Source organism: Lagopus leucura, unplaced genomic scaffold (genome assembly GCF_019238085.1).
Source record: "Lagopus leucura isolate 7727_CA_CO unplaced genomic scaffold, USGS_WTPT01 Super-Scaffold_100054, whole genome shotgun sequence".
Lineage (NCBI taxonomy): Eukaryota > Metazoa > Chordata > Aves > Galliformes > Phasianidae > Lagopus > Lagopus leucura.
Genome location: NW_024962300.1, coordinates 1,405,315 through 1,423,327, shown reverse-complemented (window position 1 = coordinate 1,423,327; position 18,013 = coordinate 1,405,315). Strand labels below are relative to the sequence as shown.

At 47.4% G+C, this 18,013-nt stretch overlaps 1 protein-coding gene across 1 annotated transcript; it reads right to left on the bottom strand.

Annotated features, from left to right (window-relative positions):
- Positions 1–966: 966 nt before the first annotated feature.
- On the bottom strand, positions 967–18,005 carry HSF4 (heat shock transcription factor 4). Its single transcript, XM_042886077.1, has 13 exons — positions 17,761–18,005; positions 15,401–15,509; positions 14,495–14,622; positions 13,463–13,587; positions 11,927–12,002; positions 10,388–10,452; positions 9,223–9,322; positions 8,804–8,928; positions 7,003–7,227; positions 6,211–6,316; positions 5,865–5,930; positions 4,761–4,848; positions 967–3,667 (listed from the first exon to the last, which is right to left on the bottom strand). Exons 1-13 carry the CDS (start codon positions 17,881–17,883, stop codon positions 3,471–3,473), a joined length of 1,533 nt encoding a protein of 510 aa, XP_042742011.1. The 5' UTR covers positions 17,884–18,005; the 3' UTR covers positions 967–3,470.
- Positions 18,006–18,013: the final 8 nt, after the last annotated feature.

The following is an 18,013-nucleotide window of genomic DNA, read 5'->3' as shown; positions in this document are numbered from 1 at the left end:
TTTTGCGCCAAAGTGCAGTGGAAGAGCAGCAACTCCTGGAGGGTTTTATTTCCTCACAACCCCCCTCCTTTTATTTTTCACTTTCCTTCTGAAGTAGAGAATAAAATTCAAGGAACTGAGAATCACCAGAGGGTGGTGTATCCTCTGTACACCGCAGTATCAACAGTAATAATAATAACAATAATTAATAATTTGAAGAAATGGCCAACTCTGGGTCAATTCTGCTGCTATGGCATTCTTGCTCACATTTTCCTAGCATGAAAGTGGTTATTGAACAGTGCTAAGTGGCAGGATGATGGAGGTGGCTTCACCTTCACGAGCTGACATTGTGATAGAATCAACAATTGGTGGCAATGTGAGGAGTAAAGGTGACTTTGTTAAGCCAAGTTTAGCTGAAGGTCTTTTTCTCAGACTTCTCAGATGTGATAATTTGTAGTAAATAGAATGGAACAGACCTTGTAGGCATGCTCTCTTCAAGGAAAAGTTACTACGCTTTTGTTGAAAAGCTGTATTTGCAATTAGCAATTAAGGTTTAGGTGCCATCTGGTGGTGAGAAGACTGCTGCTAACCACAAAGCACAACCGTGGCCAAAGCCTGAAGGAAGATGATGGCACAGTTACGTTAACTTCGGCCGTTTTCCACTTGTCACCAGTAAAGGCACACTGTGAAAATCCTTGGTCTTCAGGAGGAGTGAGGGGTGAGCAAGTGCCTGCGGAGAGCAGGCCTGACTTAGAGCAGCCTTACAGGAGTCTTCTCTTCACAAAGCTGAATATCAGTTTTAACACAGATGATCACAGTCCATCAGTGGGTCAGCCAGTGCATCATCTCACAAGTGAATGTTAAATTTCAGAACGTTATCGTCACTTACCAGTCCCCTCTGATGGGAAGGGGAAGATGAGTAAGGGGAAAGGGGGAAAATGTGAGTAAATGCCAGCATGAGACTAAATGAGAAAAAAGAAGCATATTTAATTATTGTTTTCTGTAAAACTTTACAAATGTACAGCATAGTGCAAAAACACCCACCAAACACACGCAGTCTCAGCACGTCATTGTAAATTAACAATTTAAAAAGCCAAGGAACGCCAGCCTGCTTCTTCAGGAGTGGCTCTCAACGCTTTCCTGGACGTTACCCTCTCTCCATCAGGATCCAAGCTCATGTTGACAGTAGAGCAAAAAGCCTAAAGAAAATCCCAGGAACCACTCAGGAGCAGCTGCTCACAGTGCTTGCAGTCTGTGTACCGCAAAGAAGTGCTGCAGTGTAAGGTGGGGCCAGGCCCTTCGGCCCCTCGCAGCTCGGGCTGCCCCTCCTTGCAAGTAGTTCTCCTGAGGTGGTTTGTGTTTCAACCATAAATGGACACTGCAGTAAGGCATCCAAGCACGTGTCCAACTTCAGGCATGTGACAGACTTCATAAAAATAAATGAAAGCTGCTCAGAAGTTTGAAGTTATGCACGTGCTTAGACACCTTACTGAACCCGTATACATTCAGTGCTAACATGAAGGAATTGAGCATCTGAAGGTTCAAAGAAAGACATAAATCCTGAACAAGGATAACATACCCTGTCAGGTGAGGAGAGACAGCACACAGCTTCCCATGAGAAAGGAAGCAACTGGACTGCAGCTCAACAGATCTCCATTGGTTCAAGTGACAAAGTACAGAGCCAAGTGGGCCTGATCTAGATGAGCTCTCTGAGCACAAATCTGCCAAAAAAGAAACACTGTTCATGCTATTCTCAAGAACACCATCTAAATACCAGGCCAGTGGGGGCTGCCAGGTTTTTCCCTTAGTCCTGAACAGACAAACAGTGGATGGAATTAATTCAAAAGTTCTCACAACATCACTCTGCCAAGAGTGCCTCCAGGGTGATGATCGCCCCTCATAGCAGCCAGCTGGCAAAAATGAGCGTCTGAATTGTTCCCATCTGCTCACACGGTGATAAATGGATGGAGCAAAGAGCTGTGACAGGAAAGTCCATTTAAAATACGCACATCTTATTTAGGACATTTTGAGCCTATATTCATCTGATCAACCGTATATTTAGGTGGATGCTGCTTGGCCATTCTAGACGCTCAGGAATACACTTTAGTACCAAGAATCAACACGGTAGTGAAAGTTGGCAGAGCAGTTCTTCCAATGGAGTTGGCGTGGCTTACACGTCCCTGCCTGAGCCCTTGGAAGGCCTGAGTTAGGTGAATTTCCTGTGTCTGTCCCACTGCTTTTGGGTAGCTTTCTTAAGGAAAAACAACTCAATTAGAGGATACTGTGATAAATAATACATTCTCATTAGAACTACAGAATAAAAAACAAAGCTCTGCTTTGTTGAGAAACTCAGTTGTCAGAAACCACATGAAAGAGGAAGATTAAATGGGCCTGTAGAAGCTGGTTTCAGATGCACAAAATGCAGAAGAAAAGTCTCTGGGACACGGTGGAGTAACTCTTCTGCCTCTGTTGGACACTGAGGAAGTACCTGAAGATGAGAGCCCTTCTAAAAAGGGGCTCAAATCAATTAAACCAGTTAATCAGATTTCATACATCAACAAACCTACAGGCACATCTCCAGGGGTAACAGAGAAGGTCAAGGCCAAGGAGAAACACCACTGGACTGGACATGAAATATTTCTCCAGCACAAAAACCAAGAATAAACCAGTCCTCTTTGGAAATAAAAAACTGTGGGTGCAGAAGACTCCATCCTTTATTACAAGAATTAAAGCATGGGGTGCCCTGCCTCTACATTGCAGAAGATAAACTGGGGGAAAAATAACCAACAACCCTTTCAACTCAGGATGGGATGTTGTGGGGTGTATGATGCCTGCAGCTCCCCTTGGAGCCAAAAGCACCTCCTTGGAGGGATCACTCAGGAAACTATCTTCAGCACACCTTGAGGGAGTTTCATGTTCCCGCTTACACTGGGAAGACAGGGGAGAGGCACAAACACATCCCATCAAAAACAGAGAATAGATAATAAAAGAGTATTTCTAGAGCACTTGTCTGGTACTTAAAACTAATCTTCTATTGAAACAATGGCATTCAGAAGGGTCATGCATCTCTTTGCTGACCTGCTATTAACATCCCACAGTTTGTTGCTGCTGACACCACTTGGGATTGCTTTGTTCTGTGAGGTCCCTGATGAACTTCCAAGCTACTTTTCACTCAATTTTCTTAAAAAGTTTGACACCTGTAAAAGCATTTTGAAGAAAAACAGCTCCCACCACATTCCCGCTCCACGTAGGAACAAGCACCAGAAGCAGCATTTTGTTCTAAGACTATGATCCTGAGAGCCACTGAGCCTATGAAACACTGAGAGCCAGGGACAGGGCGTGCAGTGCAACAGCTACTGACCGTTCCAATCTACTCAAAAAGAAGGGGCACGACAACTCCCTTGTAGGTTTCCGAGTTGCTTTTGTTTTTTTACATTCAAACCTGTGGATGCTTGGGTGTGTGGGAGGGAGATGATGCCTTGGAAGTGACATCACTGGTTGTTATCAGTCGAAGAGCTCAGGTTTAAGGGGATGTCCCCTTGGACACCCCCGGAGGACAGATAGGAAGCCATGTTTTCAGATGGAATATACAGCGATGAACTTTCATGTAAGCTGATGATGTCGTTTCCAAAGACTGACTGCCGGTCAGTGAGGAATTGCTGGGAGCTTTCAAGGAGGACGTCTTTCCCTAGAAATGCAAACAGACAACAGAAAACTCAGTCCCTGGAAGGCACATTACAGCATTTATGAAAGTAGCATTGAAAAGGGGCAAATTCCTGCTGCACAAGGAGGGGAAGGACCTTGATTAAGGCAAAAAGTGCTCGGAAACACGTGAGTCCAGGGGTTCAGTCAAAAGACCATTAAAATCTGTGGAATTCTTTCCAGGTGGCCTAGGTGGGTCCTGCCTGAATACTGAGATGCCTTACAGGAGACATTGAGCGGTGAGTAAGAGACTCTTTCAATCTGGAACTGTCTGCTTTCCTTGCTTTTGCAATAGGAGACCTCCACCAATTGCCTTGTTATTCCAGCATCTCACCCCATGTGGACAAGAAAGGCTTCGCAGACAGGAGATGCACCCCTTGTGTTGTTCAGCCCCAGCCTGCTGAATAATTCTGCAGTGTTTCTGGGCATTAATACCTTTGTTGTTCATGTAAGATGCTGAACTGAAGGTGGAATCCCACTGCAGATTGGGATCAGGTGGCAATGGCACCTGAACAAAGCTAACAGAACCTTCTTTCAGATCTAGCCCAGAACAAATACACATGAAAATCATAGTATATCGCTATTCCATGGCCAAGAAAACATTTCTGGATTCATACCAAAAGTCACTTTTTCAGAATCGCTAAGGGGGGGTGGGATGTTCAGCTGAACATTTCCCTTGAGGAATGGTAAAAAAAAAAAGTCTGGTGGAAAAGAGAAATGCTGCTGGCAGCTATGGGAGCCCTGGAGCAGAAGCCAGAGGAAACACGGGGCCCATGCAGCTCTTTTCACCCCGATAGCTCGCTTAGATTGCCACATTGCTCCTAGCTGGTACGGAACAGGCAGAGAAAACAGAATTAATGCAGATTTGATGTGGACCCAACCAGGAACAGAGGTCATTTGGTTACATTTAATCTCAGTTTATTTCCCATATTTTTGCCTCTTCTCTGTAATAACTCAGTAGTTATTGCTGATGGCAATCATGAAAGTGAAACAACCCTCCGGGTGGCAAATGACTAGTGCTGGGCTCTGCATCATTACAACCCCATCTCCAAGTCTGCAAGAGCTGCCAGTGCTCCTACCTGGGCAGGCATTGCTGAATGATGGGTTGAACACTTTTGAGTTCAGCTCAGTTGCATTCTTCTCCATATCCACTGTGAGCCGCTGCATCTTGATGCAAAAATACAAACTACGATGTACAGTTATACAAAGACAGGGCAGCTCGTTAGAATCAGGCCGCTTCTGAGAATCAGTGCTTACTGATGCTGTGTACCATCCACCAGCAATGTGTGCTCTGCTCCCCACCCTGCTTCCAAACTCAACTGCTGATAGAGATGCAATCCCCCACTCGCACTGAAGCTCTCATCACACGAGCAGGCCAGGCTAGAGCTGCTGTGGCTGCACCAAGCAAACCCACCATCCTCTACAGCAAGCAACAAACACAGAAAGTGTTTTTCTTTCCATTTGTTCATTCGTGGTTATCTTTACGTAAAACCAGCTTTCAGCTGTCCAGTACTATGCTTCTAGGTGCAACGTGCTGCAGACATTACTCACAGTTTTGGTATGCTCATAGTTTTCTGCAGGACTCAGAAGGATGAGAGGTGCTGCAAAATTCAGTGGACGTGAGGAGTGAAGCACTGAGTACTGCGGCTTCCTCCCAGCAATCCATTTTAAGAGACCTCCCCTTGCTGCAGGACTTGCAAATACTACCTGTCCCTGCAGAGGCCCTCAGGAAATGGGATTACCTACTAAATTCTCAATTAATAAACCTAAACCTACAAAGGCAAGTGATATCATGAAGGAGGTTTAGAGACTTCTGGCACTTCATTAGAAAGAGATTGCACTTTGCATGTCTGTAGACATGGCAGAAACACTCAATCTTTATTCCACCCGACTGGCAGGGAGAATCTACCTCTGGTCATGGAGGGCAGAAAAATAGTTGGGAACCTCACATCTCCTTCACTTTTTATTTAATCACCATATTTGCTTTAGGAACATCTGCGTCAACATCAATTCCCAACAAATAACACCAAACTGGATTTCTCGTCATTTCTTCCATGTGTATGCATTACCACACTCTCTGTTCTGGCTACACCATAGCATTTCCTTAGCTAGGTCCGAGCTCTGCTTACAGGAAATTCTGCTGCATGTTTACATTGGTGTTATCTCAGAAACCCATCTCTTACCGGGGACAGACCGGCTTCCATTTCAGCCAAATTGCACTCACTCATTGGTAAGTTGGGATTGAAGACCTGTTTGGAAAAACACACCACGATGGAACTCACATCAATTTTGCAGAAATTGAACAAGTGGGGAAAGGAGCTGTGATCTGGAGTACAGTTCTATGATTCATTCTCACTCAGTTGCACCGACAGAGGAAAGTGTGTCAGTAACAGGAAAACACCTCCTAACAAGATGAGGAAACAGAAACGAGCAGAGCCAGTGGCAGAGGGCGACTTGAGAACAAGCACCACAGCCCACCCATCCCACAGCCCCACCAGGGCCCTCCCTACTGCCCAGGGCCGCACTCACATCCAGGAGGCCTGCGGACTCCAGGCCGTACTGCTGGCTCCTCAGCAGCAGCTGCAGCCCCTCCAGGCTCCAGTCGGGGCCCTCCAGTGGGTCTGAAATATCTGTTCTGAGGAAAGATGAGGGAAAACATTGCCATAGATAAGGCTTGCATGGATACAAAGCAGAGCTAAGCAACCTTCATATCTTTGAATGGAGTTCAATACAGCCAGCAGTCAGTCATGAGTAGTGTTCCCCAGGGGTCGGTGCTGGGGCTGGCCCTGTTCAATATCTTTATTGATGAACTGGACGAAGGGATGGAGTGCACCCTTGGTAGGTTTGCAGATGACATCAAGTCATCTGAATTGGTTGAGCCAACTGGATGAGGTTCAACAAGACCAAGTGGTGGGTTCTGCATTTTGGATACAACATGCCCATGCATTGCTACAGGCTGGGGGCAGAGCAGCTGGAAAGCTGCACAGGGGGAAAGGATCTGGGGGTGTGAGCTGGCAGCCAGCTGAATGGAGCCATGGGACATGGCTAATGGGCATGGTGGGAGTTGGCTGGTGTTGGACTTGGGGATCTCAGAGGTCCAAGAGCCCACTGTCACCCTCAATTCATATGATTTCAGCATTAATCCCAGAAATATACCCCAACAGAGCATGAAGGGGACAGGCACTTGACAGCCAGCAAGTGAGAGAACTCTCCTGGATGCAGGACAGAGCTCACCAGCTGCACAGGATGATTAAAGTCAGCCTTCCTTTCCCCCAGTAATGGGAAGATCTGTGAAACACATGGGGCTACAGCTCTCCTCACCTGTCCAGCAGTGCCCTCCTTCCTCTCCTCTCAGGGGGCTGTGAGGTTCCTGGGGGGGCCACCCCACAGCTCCCTTTGCCCTCAAGGACAGACTGCACCATGGCAACTGGAAGCACAGGGGGCTCGGGGCAGGCCCGGCAGCCGGACAGCGGGACTTCGGGCTCGGCAGTGGCCTTCACCCCGGGGCTGGCTGGCTCCTCCTTGATCAGCATGAGGCACTTCTCCCTGTGGCAGAGACAACACTTAGCTCCACACACAGTGCTCCAGGTCACTGGGAAGGGCAGCAGGAGCTGCTAATATCTGGGAAGTGCTATACAGTAAAGGGTCCTTCTACACAGAAGGGCTGTAAAGAGGCTGGAATGAGCTGCCCAGGGTGGTGATGGAGTCACCGTTCCTGGAGGTGTTCAAGAAATGTTGAGATGTTGTACTGAGGGACATGGTTTAGTGAGAAATATTGCTGGGAGGTGGAAGGTTGGACTGGATGATCTTGAAGGTTTTTTCCAGCCTTGCTGATTCTATGATTTTGTGATTCTATGATCAGAAACATGCTCAGTTGGAATGTCTTCAGTCACTGCATCAGTCGTGGTTATAAATGAATTTACCCCAGTAGATTGTCTTGCAAATACAGAAAACACACTTTCACACATTCATCACTCTTCAGATGAGTATTGGACTCGATACAGGTAAGCAGGCACTAGCTAGAGAGGGATTACAGATAAGGGGAAGTCTCCACCCTGAAAACAGCAATGGGATCTGTGAGACCTCCCCATCTGGAACCAGCGTTGGACCAGTGAGCTACCCAGAAATCTCAGTGACACAGGTGGCCAGTCAGGATTTGGAGCAGAAGCTATTGGGGTCAGACAGCCCCAGTCAGACGGTTATCTGTTTGGAAGCAGAGGTTTGTTTTTTTTGCAGTGGGAGCACTCCATGCTATTCCTACCACACATATGACACTGGAGGCTCAAACATTACAACCTCCCACATCAAAACTTATTCTGTGCCACTGGCAGAAAACTATCCAGCTCCCTGGGAAGCTGCGCAGCTTCAGCCAATGGCACACGGACCAACAGGCACAGGGGATGTGAAGCTGCACCAGACTGTATTATTTTACATCCCACCAGCTCCACTGCGAGACAGTGCAAGAACAAGGTCCCACCTATGGGATGGTATATGACACTACACAGCCTTCCCCTGCATTTGTTTTTAGATCACCTTTTCTTCTTGTGGTGGAAGCTCACATTGCTGCTGCAGCAGCATCACACTCCTGAGGAGCTGCACAGACACAGCGCGGATCAGAGGCCACCAGATGGCACTCAGAAATTAGCTGAGATCCTTCTGCTTCAGAAAGGCCTTTCAGCACACAGTTTTTTACCTGGAGCTGGTTAAATGCTTCTAGCTACTTTAATGGTGATGTTCTCAGTTATTGGGTGGATTTACAGGCAGTTCCTAGGATCAGTTTCTTGCCTATAAGCCTGAGAAACTGTTTCCACGAGTCACCAATCTGCATAGTTTCCACTGACATCGTTGTGTAGCTGTTCTGATACCAGCCCCAAATACACTGCACGTCTGTGGCAGGAAGAGATAAACACTAAAATGCCCCTGCATTCAATTCCTAAGTCGCTGGGACATCTTCTCAGAAAAGATGTCAAACGTCGGAAGTCATGATGCAACCCTTCTGTTCTCATTAGCAGAAAGATGTACAGTTTGATTCGGTTTCTTCGTTGTCAAAGCTAAGAGGAAACTTTCTCAACAAGCCCCAGTATGCCCCATTCTCTTTGGTTTTACACACAAATACGTTTACCTGTCATTATCAGGAGGGGACTGCATATTTATTACGCTGGATGGTGATGCTTCAGTAACATCAGATATGATGGGTCCTGCAGCCATCGCAGGGCTGTGCAGACAGGAGGCGGGTTCTGTCGATGGCTAAGGGGAAAGCAAAAGGAAAACAGATTTCTCTTGCTGAGGCAGTAAAGAGCAGAAGTAAGTCAGCTGGTTCTCCATGGGCCCAAGAAGGGGAAAGGCAGCTTGCTGGTTTCGTCCAGCTCCATCTTCCAGAACTCCTGCCCAAGCAAGGACCTAAAGAATGCCACTCTGTTTTGTAAACCTCTTCTCTTCTTCACTGCCACACTCTTGCCAAGCTCTTACTCTAGCAAACCATACTATTGCTTCAGACATTCCTCCCTGCATGGCGAAAGAAACCCCCCGAAGTACACCCACCGACTGTATGAAATAGGCATCATGGAGGGCGTCTGCAGACAAATGCCGGCTGAACTTGGACACCTGTGGAGCTGATAACCCACTGTCAAGCATCAGAGGCCTGGAAGAGAAACAAGAGGTTTGTTGTCCCAGTATGTACCAACCAAGCCATTCCCTGGCTGCTCATACAAGCAACAGCCTTCAGCCAAGGGTTGGTTTCCTGGCTGCTCTTTATTTCCTCAGCTGTAGTGTATGCCTCTGTTCAGTGCTACAGAGCAGGAAAGGGAGCAGAGGATATCACCATTAAAAAGGGCCTTTAGCAGCCATGCAGAGAAAAGAAGGTCTGGGTCTTACAGATCTTACTTGAAAGAGGAGAGTGAAATGTACAGAGCACAACTTCTTTCCCACATAAGGAAGAAATGATAGCAATACCTGTCCGTACAGTCAGAGCTGGCTGCAGAGAATGCAAACCTGAAGTTTAGGATACCCCCCCGCAGAATCCCCGGACCCCTGTCTGCACAAATAATTTTGAAATGATTTACAAGCTTAAGAGATTTCTGTAACTTGCAGTGAGGAAAGCCTTATGCCTCAGCAACATTATACGTTTTTCCATTCTGGACTTCTGCTCTGCAGCCTTATGCACAGGTATTCACAGTGCTACCAGCACGTACGTTGCACTGGGGTGCCTTGGAGACAGACCTTAGTGTTTCCAAGGAAGCAGAAGCACAGCGCTGTGCAAACTGCAGCCGGCTTGTATCAGTGCTATCCCTCTTTGTAAAGAGGCCAACACATTCTGTGCCAATCATCCTGTGCTCTTCTGCCCCTTTCAGCACAGTCTCACTAATGGTTTGCTTCTTTTTCACAGCAGTGGTCTATGACAACTGCCCAGCCCTGCTTCCATTTCCAGTGGGAAATTGGTTGCCCATACGACCAGCACGGAGGCCCTGCCCTTTCTTCTTCCACTGGTGACTGTTCCCATTTTTCCCAAACAGAGGTCATAAGCTGACACAGTGCTTCTCTACAGGCCGCTGAATGGGGCATGTCAGCAGGTCTGACTCGACAGTTCAGCCCATTCATTCCCCATCACCATGGTGCCCGGTCCGGTGACCGCCCGCCTGTGCGAGCTGAGCTTGTGCTTTTAGCGAGGGGGCAGCATTATGTGCACGCCCCACACCAAGGTACTTACAGCTTCCTCTTTATCCCAGCGCTGCCAGGGCTTGATTGGAGTTGGCCAAACAGAAACTGAATCAGCTGTCAGGAGAGATCACAGTCCGGTGTTAATCAGCAGTGATTCAGCACTCCTCACTCCCACCTCACACATCCCTCCCTCCTGACACCACTCCAAAGCCAGGAGCAGCCATGAAATATGGGAGCCAAATTGCAGGAGGAAGCCTGAAACAGGACTCTGGGACGTTAATCCACTGTGCACGAAGACAGCAGGTTGCATGTGCTCAGAGCTCTCATGCCAATGCATGCAGAACTCACGGAGCCCGATCCAGTAGGGCACCGTGCATGTGGAGGTACGCAAGCAAACAATGGATTGGGCTGCCCAGGTTTGGGGGGAGTCATCATCCGCAGAGGTGGTCAAGAACCATGGAGATATGGCAGTGAGGAACATGGGCAGGGGACAATACTGGTGCTAGGTGGACGGTTGGACTAGATGATCTTAGAGGTCTTTTCCAACCTTCATGACTGTGCGATTCCTAGGCCTGGAGTGAGACTTGGCTCCTTCAAAGCCCTCCATGAAATCTAATAAGGTCTTTGCAAGGGAAAGAAGAAACCTCCCATAGGACATCCTGGACCCTGGAGGGAGGTCTCTGCCCTTTTGGTTGAGCGTTTCAGCCCTGTGAAGTTCAGTGCTGATAGAACTGACAACAAGTACGATGCAGGATGGCTTTGGAGAGGAATCACTTAGCAACGTTTTCCCAGGTCAGCTCAAGCTAAAGCTCTGCTTTGACCTCCTAACAAAGAGAGCATTATTACGATATACCACAGCTGCCTCTTACTCACTCCTAAATGTAACAAAACAGAGTTGCATAAATGCCTCTACAACAAGCAGAGTGGCTGGTCTGGCCTCAGAGCTGGAGGAAGGCTGGACGGTCTCATGCATTTCCATTTAGTCTTATGACTGATGCCACGTGAGGGTCAGAATGTGGCTCTGGGGGCACTGAGAAACGTGACATGCACAGTCACGTCAGCACCGTATTGGAACCACTGGAGAGCAAATCACACTACAGTTTAAGGGAGATAGCTCCTCTAAATTGTCAAAATATTGAAGGTGGCCACTGAGGAAAGGGCTAGCCAGTTCTGCTGCTGCAGTGCTAGCAGCGTGGGGAGGAAAGGCTTGGGAAGTCTGAAGGCATCGAGACTAGCAGAACAAGGATGGTATTGCATAGAACAGCCAGTTCCAAGACCACCAGAACAAAGACGGTATCACACAGGGCAGGCAGTGAGGGCTGTGCTCTCCTGCTCAAGACTTGAATGGAATAGTGACTTCTAACATCACAGCATGGCCTGGCAGTGAAATGAAAATCATAGAGCAAAAGTTGCTCCATGCATTGTTGGTGACCATTGCCCACGGGACACGTAGGAACATCATGCAATTAGAAAGATAGGAAAACACAGACACTGTGGTATCAGTGCGGAGAAGATGATGGGACAAGAAAAATCAGAGGAGGACACGCACTGTGCAGTCCACGTGAGTTGTGGTTTGTATGATCACTACCTTGTTGATCACCTTCTGTTGCTGCGAGTGGTTCTGCCGCAGAGAAACAACCTCCCTCCAAAGGACTTCGTTCTGCCTGAAAGTAAAACAGAAACATCCCAACAGTCCACGGTGCTGCCACGATGCGCAGCACACAGCTCAGCAAAGTCTCACTTTGGGTCACTGCAGATGTGGGTACTTGCAGATGTCCCAGCCACAGCCACGATTCTTTTCCTTGTTTTTCCTCAATTTTAGAACTACAGACCAAAATTTGGAGGAGAAGCAAGTAAAGAGAAGCCACCACATGTATGGGAGGATAGTAGGAGGGCATGTTTTTTGGGTTCCTTTGTGAAATTTTTGGGCCAAACTCTGAATCCCTGCCAGGTCTGTGCTGCAAATGGCTTCACCAGCGAATTTATCTCAAGTGTATGAATGCAAGAAAAACTGTCAGGCCAGCAAAACCTATCATATAGGTACAATTTATAAATACTTTCATTATACATCCTTTGGGTGGTAATAGTCTTCCTAATGTGGACTGATGCTATCGGTGGGAAGATAAGGTCTGTGGCTTGAAATAGCAAAGCAGCTACCCCTATACAGTAGCTTATATAGCAGGAATCCCTGACAGAATTCCTCAAAAATTAAGTAAGAAACAAGCCTAGAGGAAAACTTCTTTTATTTTCTACTGTACCTGGATTTCATAGCGTGATTTCACACACATGCTAAGCATGGGAAGCATTATAAATTGAGTAAGGATTAAAGGCTGAGCTATTGCATTCAGGTGGCTGGGAGGTCAGGCGACCACATGGAAGAAGTGCAGCATACACCTTTCTTGCTCCCACACAACAAAGAGAGGGGCCCAGAGATGTAAATGCTTCAGCTGCTTTTGTGTCCTTACATTCTTTTGGCTAGTCATATGTACTGGATGTGGAGGATAACAGTGATAGATTTCTGACTTTAAATAGTTGGATGTGGTACCACTGCATTTCTGCCAAAGACCCTCCTAGGTTTGACACTGTGTCACATATCTCTCTCTGCCTTCACTTCTATCTGGAGGAAACACAGTTGTGTCAGTCTCCAAGACTCTTCCTTCCTGTGTGGCTTCCTCTGTGCTTATCTCATCTGTGAAGGGAAAATATGGATGAAGAGATAATGTCTACCTGTCATAGAAGACAGAGAGGCTAACGATTAGGTTGTGTGCTGTAGCTCACTGGGAGCTCTGCACAGAAATCCACAAATTATCATCTCAGCAGATCCAATCCCTCCAACCAAACCAGAGGTCAGCTGTTCAGATGCAGCAGGTCCTCGTGCAGCACTCTGAAGGTAACACTCCTGCATCAGCATTTGCTCTGTTCATACTTAGTGCTAACAAGATACATAAATAACACCAACTCATTTCTTCAAAGTTAGGGTATTTAAGCAAAGAGAAGACTTTTAGCTCAGTATGTGCTCCCCTGGAGGCAGCTGTGCTAGGCTCCTCCTTTCAAGCATTCCCCAAGACCATTTCTCAAGAAGCAAATGCCTGCAAAGAAGCAGCTCAAGTAGGGTTCAACTCACTGCTTCATGTCCTGCATTTGGCACTCCATGTTCTCCTGCTGACTTCTCAGGATCTGTACCTCATACAGCAACCTGCTGAGGTCCTCCTGGCGCATCTTGGTCTCCTCGCTTTTTACTACTGACACCTAAGGAAGAAAAAGGCAGAAGTGGGCTTCACCAGCACCAGAAGGGCTGTGGACAGATAGAGCAATGGCTGTGGCTCAGGGGCAGGACTCCCAGAGCCAGACTGGTATGCTGGCATACACAGGGAGGCAACGTGTTCACAAGAGTCTGGGTATTACTGCAAGGGCCAGTGAGATAAAATGCAGCAAAGAGCAGGAAAAGTGCTTCCATACAGAGGGCAGTTGGCAGTAGGATATTGTAGGATATTGTCCACTAGGCATGCATTTCAAATCAACTTGGAAAAAAAGGAACTTCGAGGAACAGGAACACGCTGAACTAGGTCATTTGATTAATTGTTTCAATTTTGTGTAACTGTAACTGTTTTCAACTGGCATATTACACTTGGATTTCTAAGATGTTTTTGTTGTAGTTGCTTTCTGAAGTCAATAGGTTACTTTCTTGAAGTCAATTAGCCCTTCTTGGAGGCTAAGAACAAGTTAGAAGACAATAGACAGGTGGCAGGATAGGTTATTGCCTCTAAAGCAACAGGAGGGGAGTGCTGGGGATCCAGGAAGAGATGTGTCATACTGATCTAGAAAAAGACGATGTTCAAAATGCCAGAACGGTCAGAAGCAAGCCTGGCTGCACAGCACAGAGATCTGTGGCACTGGGCAACAGAGCAAAACAGCTGGTGACAGCCAAGCCCTGCGCTCACAGGACCCTTGTCACAGCTGAATGTACAACCCAGGCTGGAAACTGCACTGCAAGGTGAAGTTTGAGTTACGCCAAGCAGCCCACAGCATGCCAGGCTGCGTTTCAGAAAAAAACAAATCTGCCTTTGGAGAACTGTCAAGAGAGGAAAGCAGCTGTGGCAGAATGCACGCAACGAACACATCTCAATCACAGAGCCCCCAGCCCAGTGCCCCTCACCTTCCTCTTGATGTGCTCCAGGAGGTGCTCGTGGCCCTGCAGGAAGCAGAGGTGCTGGAACTCAGTGTCGTCCCGCTCGGGCTTGACCAGCCCCCCCTGCTCAATGTTCACCACCTTTCTGAAGCCATCTGCGTGGAAAGGGTGGGGGTGAAGAGTCAGTGGGCCCATGCTCTCCTCCCGGCCTCCACCAGAAGTGAGGGAAATCTACGTTGGATATCTCTTTGAAGTTCTGCAAGGGTTTCTACATCACACTACCCCCCCTCAAGACTGGCATCGTATTCACAACAGTATGCTTAAATTGCAAAGGGAAAACTTTACTGAGGAGCTTACGGAGTAGTGACTGAAAGAAAGTAGCACTTCAGAAAACTATCAGAGAAGATGCATATTTCATACAAACATGGTCTAGGTGTTGCTAACAGCTACATGCAAACCTCTGCTGAGCGGTGAATGTGTCCAGTTAGCATGGCTTGCTGGGTGAAATGCTGTCCGACCTTAGCTGAGCAATATGGCTATGAAAACAGACAAGCTGGGGGCACACTATGCTCAAAGGAAGCTGTTTCTGAGGGAGCTTTCACGGTACTGAGCTGCCAGAAAAATCCCCATATGGCAATTAAACCAATCAAGGAAAGCGGAGAACCTGGTAGCTGAAATTTCTTAGCCACAGCTTATCTAACAGAAATGTCATGCTAGGATCTATGGAAGAATCTATAGATCTTCTACACAAGAATTTCACTTTCCTGGGGTCTAAGAGGAATGTCCTCTTTGGCAAAATCAATGATGTCACAGTGACGTGCATACGTGGGCTCCCAACGTCTCTATCTACAATTCCCTTCCATGCTTCCCATCCCAGCCTTGCTTTCTCTCGCTCTCCCCGTATCCCATGAGACCCACGCGGGTTGAACTTACACATGTTCAGCTGCCGGACGAAACTGGCCATGTTGTTGTGTTTGAAATACTTGGGCAGCACCTCTTTGGCAAAACGTCCTTGGTCAAACACATGGAAGCTGGTGCCACTCTGCAAAGGCAATAAGGACAGAGGCAGTCAGAAGACTGCAGGAGGAGGCCAGGAGGAGGTGGTTCCCTTGGGTCCTACAGCAGGACGAGTTCTTCTCTGTCACCTTGAAGCTGCAAAGAGTGACAACAACTTTCAGTGAATGATGTTCCCCTTTCAGTTCTGGCACAGACGCATTTTTGATCCTTTTTGACTGCTTTTTCAGAGCCTCAGGTATGAGAAAAAATCTTTTACATCCCAAGTGCTCATAGCTCAGAATTGCTGCCCTTTCTTGTGTGTACCTCACAGAAACACTCTAGTGTCCAGAGAAGGTCTTGGAAAGTGGAAATTACCATTACAGTCAATGAAGGTGCTGACACAGGTCTGTCTGTGAACCATCTGCTCCAGAGCACAGCAGCCCTGGAGGGAGCAGTGCCTGGAGACATGGCACAAGAACACAGCAAAGCGTGAAATCCTTGGGGGTACCGCTCTGATGCAGACACTCTACACGCCTTCTCTGGGTTATTTTTGAAAGCACACAGTCACAAGGGCAGCCACAAACGTGGCTGAACGTGGCATAAGGTTTTAGCAGTTATGCTTTAACAGCTCAGGCTAGCAACATGCATTTTAACTTGATAAAAGTGCTGCTTCTGAGGATGCATCAGTAGGATTTGAGACTGCAGCCCACGTGCCTTCCCTTGCTGGCCTCCTGCCTGGCGGACACACTGCGCTGCAGCTGCCCTGAAGTGTTCTGCAAACACAAATCCACATCACCTTCTTAAGGGACAGAAGAACTGGCAGCGCATTCTCACCTGGTCTCGCCATGCACCCACCGCCCACCACACACCCCACTGGCACACGGTGCCAATTCCCGCTGTGTTCAGGCCCTTCTGCCTGCTCTAGCAATTAACCCTGCATGCTCACAATGCACAACCTTGCTTCTTGCCTCAACAGTGCCCTCTGACCAGCGTCCTTCTCACTGATCGTTGCCGCACAGAGCAGAAACAAAACTCACCGAGTGCTCAGGAGATTCACTAACAATCTGCCCATCAGTCTTGGCAGATGGTTGTCCCAACTGGTTCTGACAGACCCACAGGGCAGAGACCCTCTGCTATGTGACAGTTTATTCTGTCCATACGGGTCCTATTTATCAACAGCTCTGATTACATCCAGAAATCTTAGCAAAGCTCGCAGCCTCTCAGCTCTAATAGCACTGACAAGGAAAAGGATGCAACGTGGGAATCTCAGACAACTGCAGATGATCTTAGAGATCTTTTCCAATCTTAAATTGATTCTATGCTTCTCTGATCTAGAAGCCTTACCCAAGAAGACTGCTGTCTGGCTGCAGGAAAGCAGAGCATGTGATGGAAGGTCCAAGATAACAGCTGACCTTAAACCGACATCAGGAATACTGCACATGTAACACAGAGGGGACCACTTATACATACTAATATTTAGTTCAAAAGTCCTTATTTAAAACACAGTGGTTCCAAGTGGCCATGTACTGCCAACTTCAGAAAGCCCTGAATAACAACACAACTTAAATTCCATCTCAGGTTTTGAATGAAAGCTGCACTGGACACAAACACATGGCAAAAATACTGCTTCAGGCTTTTCTCCCCCCCCTTTAAATTTGCTTTTGTAACAGATGCCTTTTTTCAGAGGCCATGCTCATGCACACAACTGATCTGATAGCTCCCCGCTGGAGACAAATCACAGCACCATTTGCAGCAAGCCTTACTCAGGTCAAAAGCACAATGCGGTTTCAAAACACTTTATGAGAGGGACAGATTAATCATTTTTATCCACTGATTGCACTTAAGTAAATTAAAGCTAAAGATAAGATAAATAAGAGCTAAGATAAATAAGAAGCCAAACCAAAGCAATCTATCACTAGAGGAGTGGTACAGACAAATACACACATCACCACAGCCATCACATGAACTAGCTGAAAAGGTGAGTGAAGTTCTTCCAACACACTGGGCAATTTAAAGTGCCAATCTGAGACCCGTTTGTGTTTCAGCTTGTGGTCCAAGGGTTCCTTATGGCAGCCTGCTGCCTGCTACCATGGCACAGGCTGCTAAGAGATGCTTGTGAAATCAACCAGTCATCACTGAAGTCCTTTAATATCTTTGCACCTTTTCCAGAAAACTTTGGGGAACTGAAGCAAGGTGAAAAACTTTTCTCTCCTAAAGAGTCTGGATTTTTTAAAGGCTTCTGTTCTAAGACACCCCTTACAGCACTCGAAGTGAAACCCAGCATTGGCTGCACGTACCGTACTCCAGCAGATAAGGTGGTTTGTTTCAGGATCTTCCACCAGCGTCCAGAGCTTGGTTAGGAAGGCTGGCACATTGCTGGAGTAGCCATCCATCACCAGGGAGCCGGGTGAATCCTGCATAGCTTTCCAGTGTCCCGGCTACACCGACCCCATCGCTGTCAGTGCACCAGCCTCCCTGCACGTGCGTGTGTCCGACAGAGAATGAACCACTGAATTTTATCCCGGGCCAGTAGAAAGTAGGCTCCTGGGA

Excerpts from the sequence above, each read along its gene's own strand:
- HSF4 (XM_042886077.1), bottom strand. The coding sequence starts at position 17,883 with ATGCAGGATTCACCCGGCTCCCTGGTGATGGATGGCTACTCCAGCAAT. Across the intron at positions 14,623-15,400 it reads CGTCCGGCAGCTGAACATGT|ATGGCTTCAGAAAGGTGGTG; the intron begins GTAAGTTCAACC and ends CTTTCCACGCAG. Across the intron at positions 8,929-9,222 it reads ATGCCTATTTCATACAGTCG|CCATCGACAGAACCCGCCTC; the intron begins GTGGGTGTACTT and ends CTTTCCCCTTAG.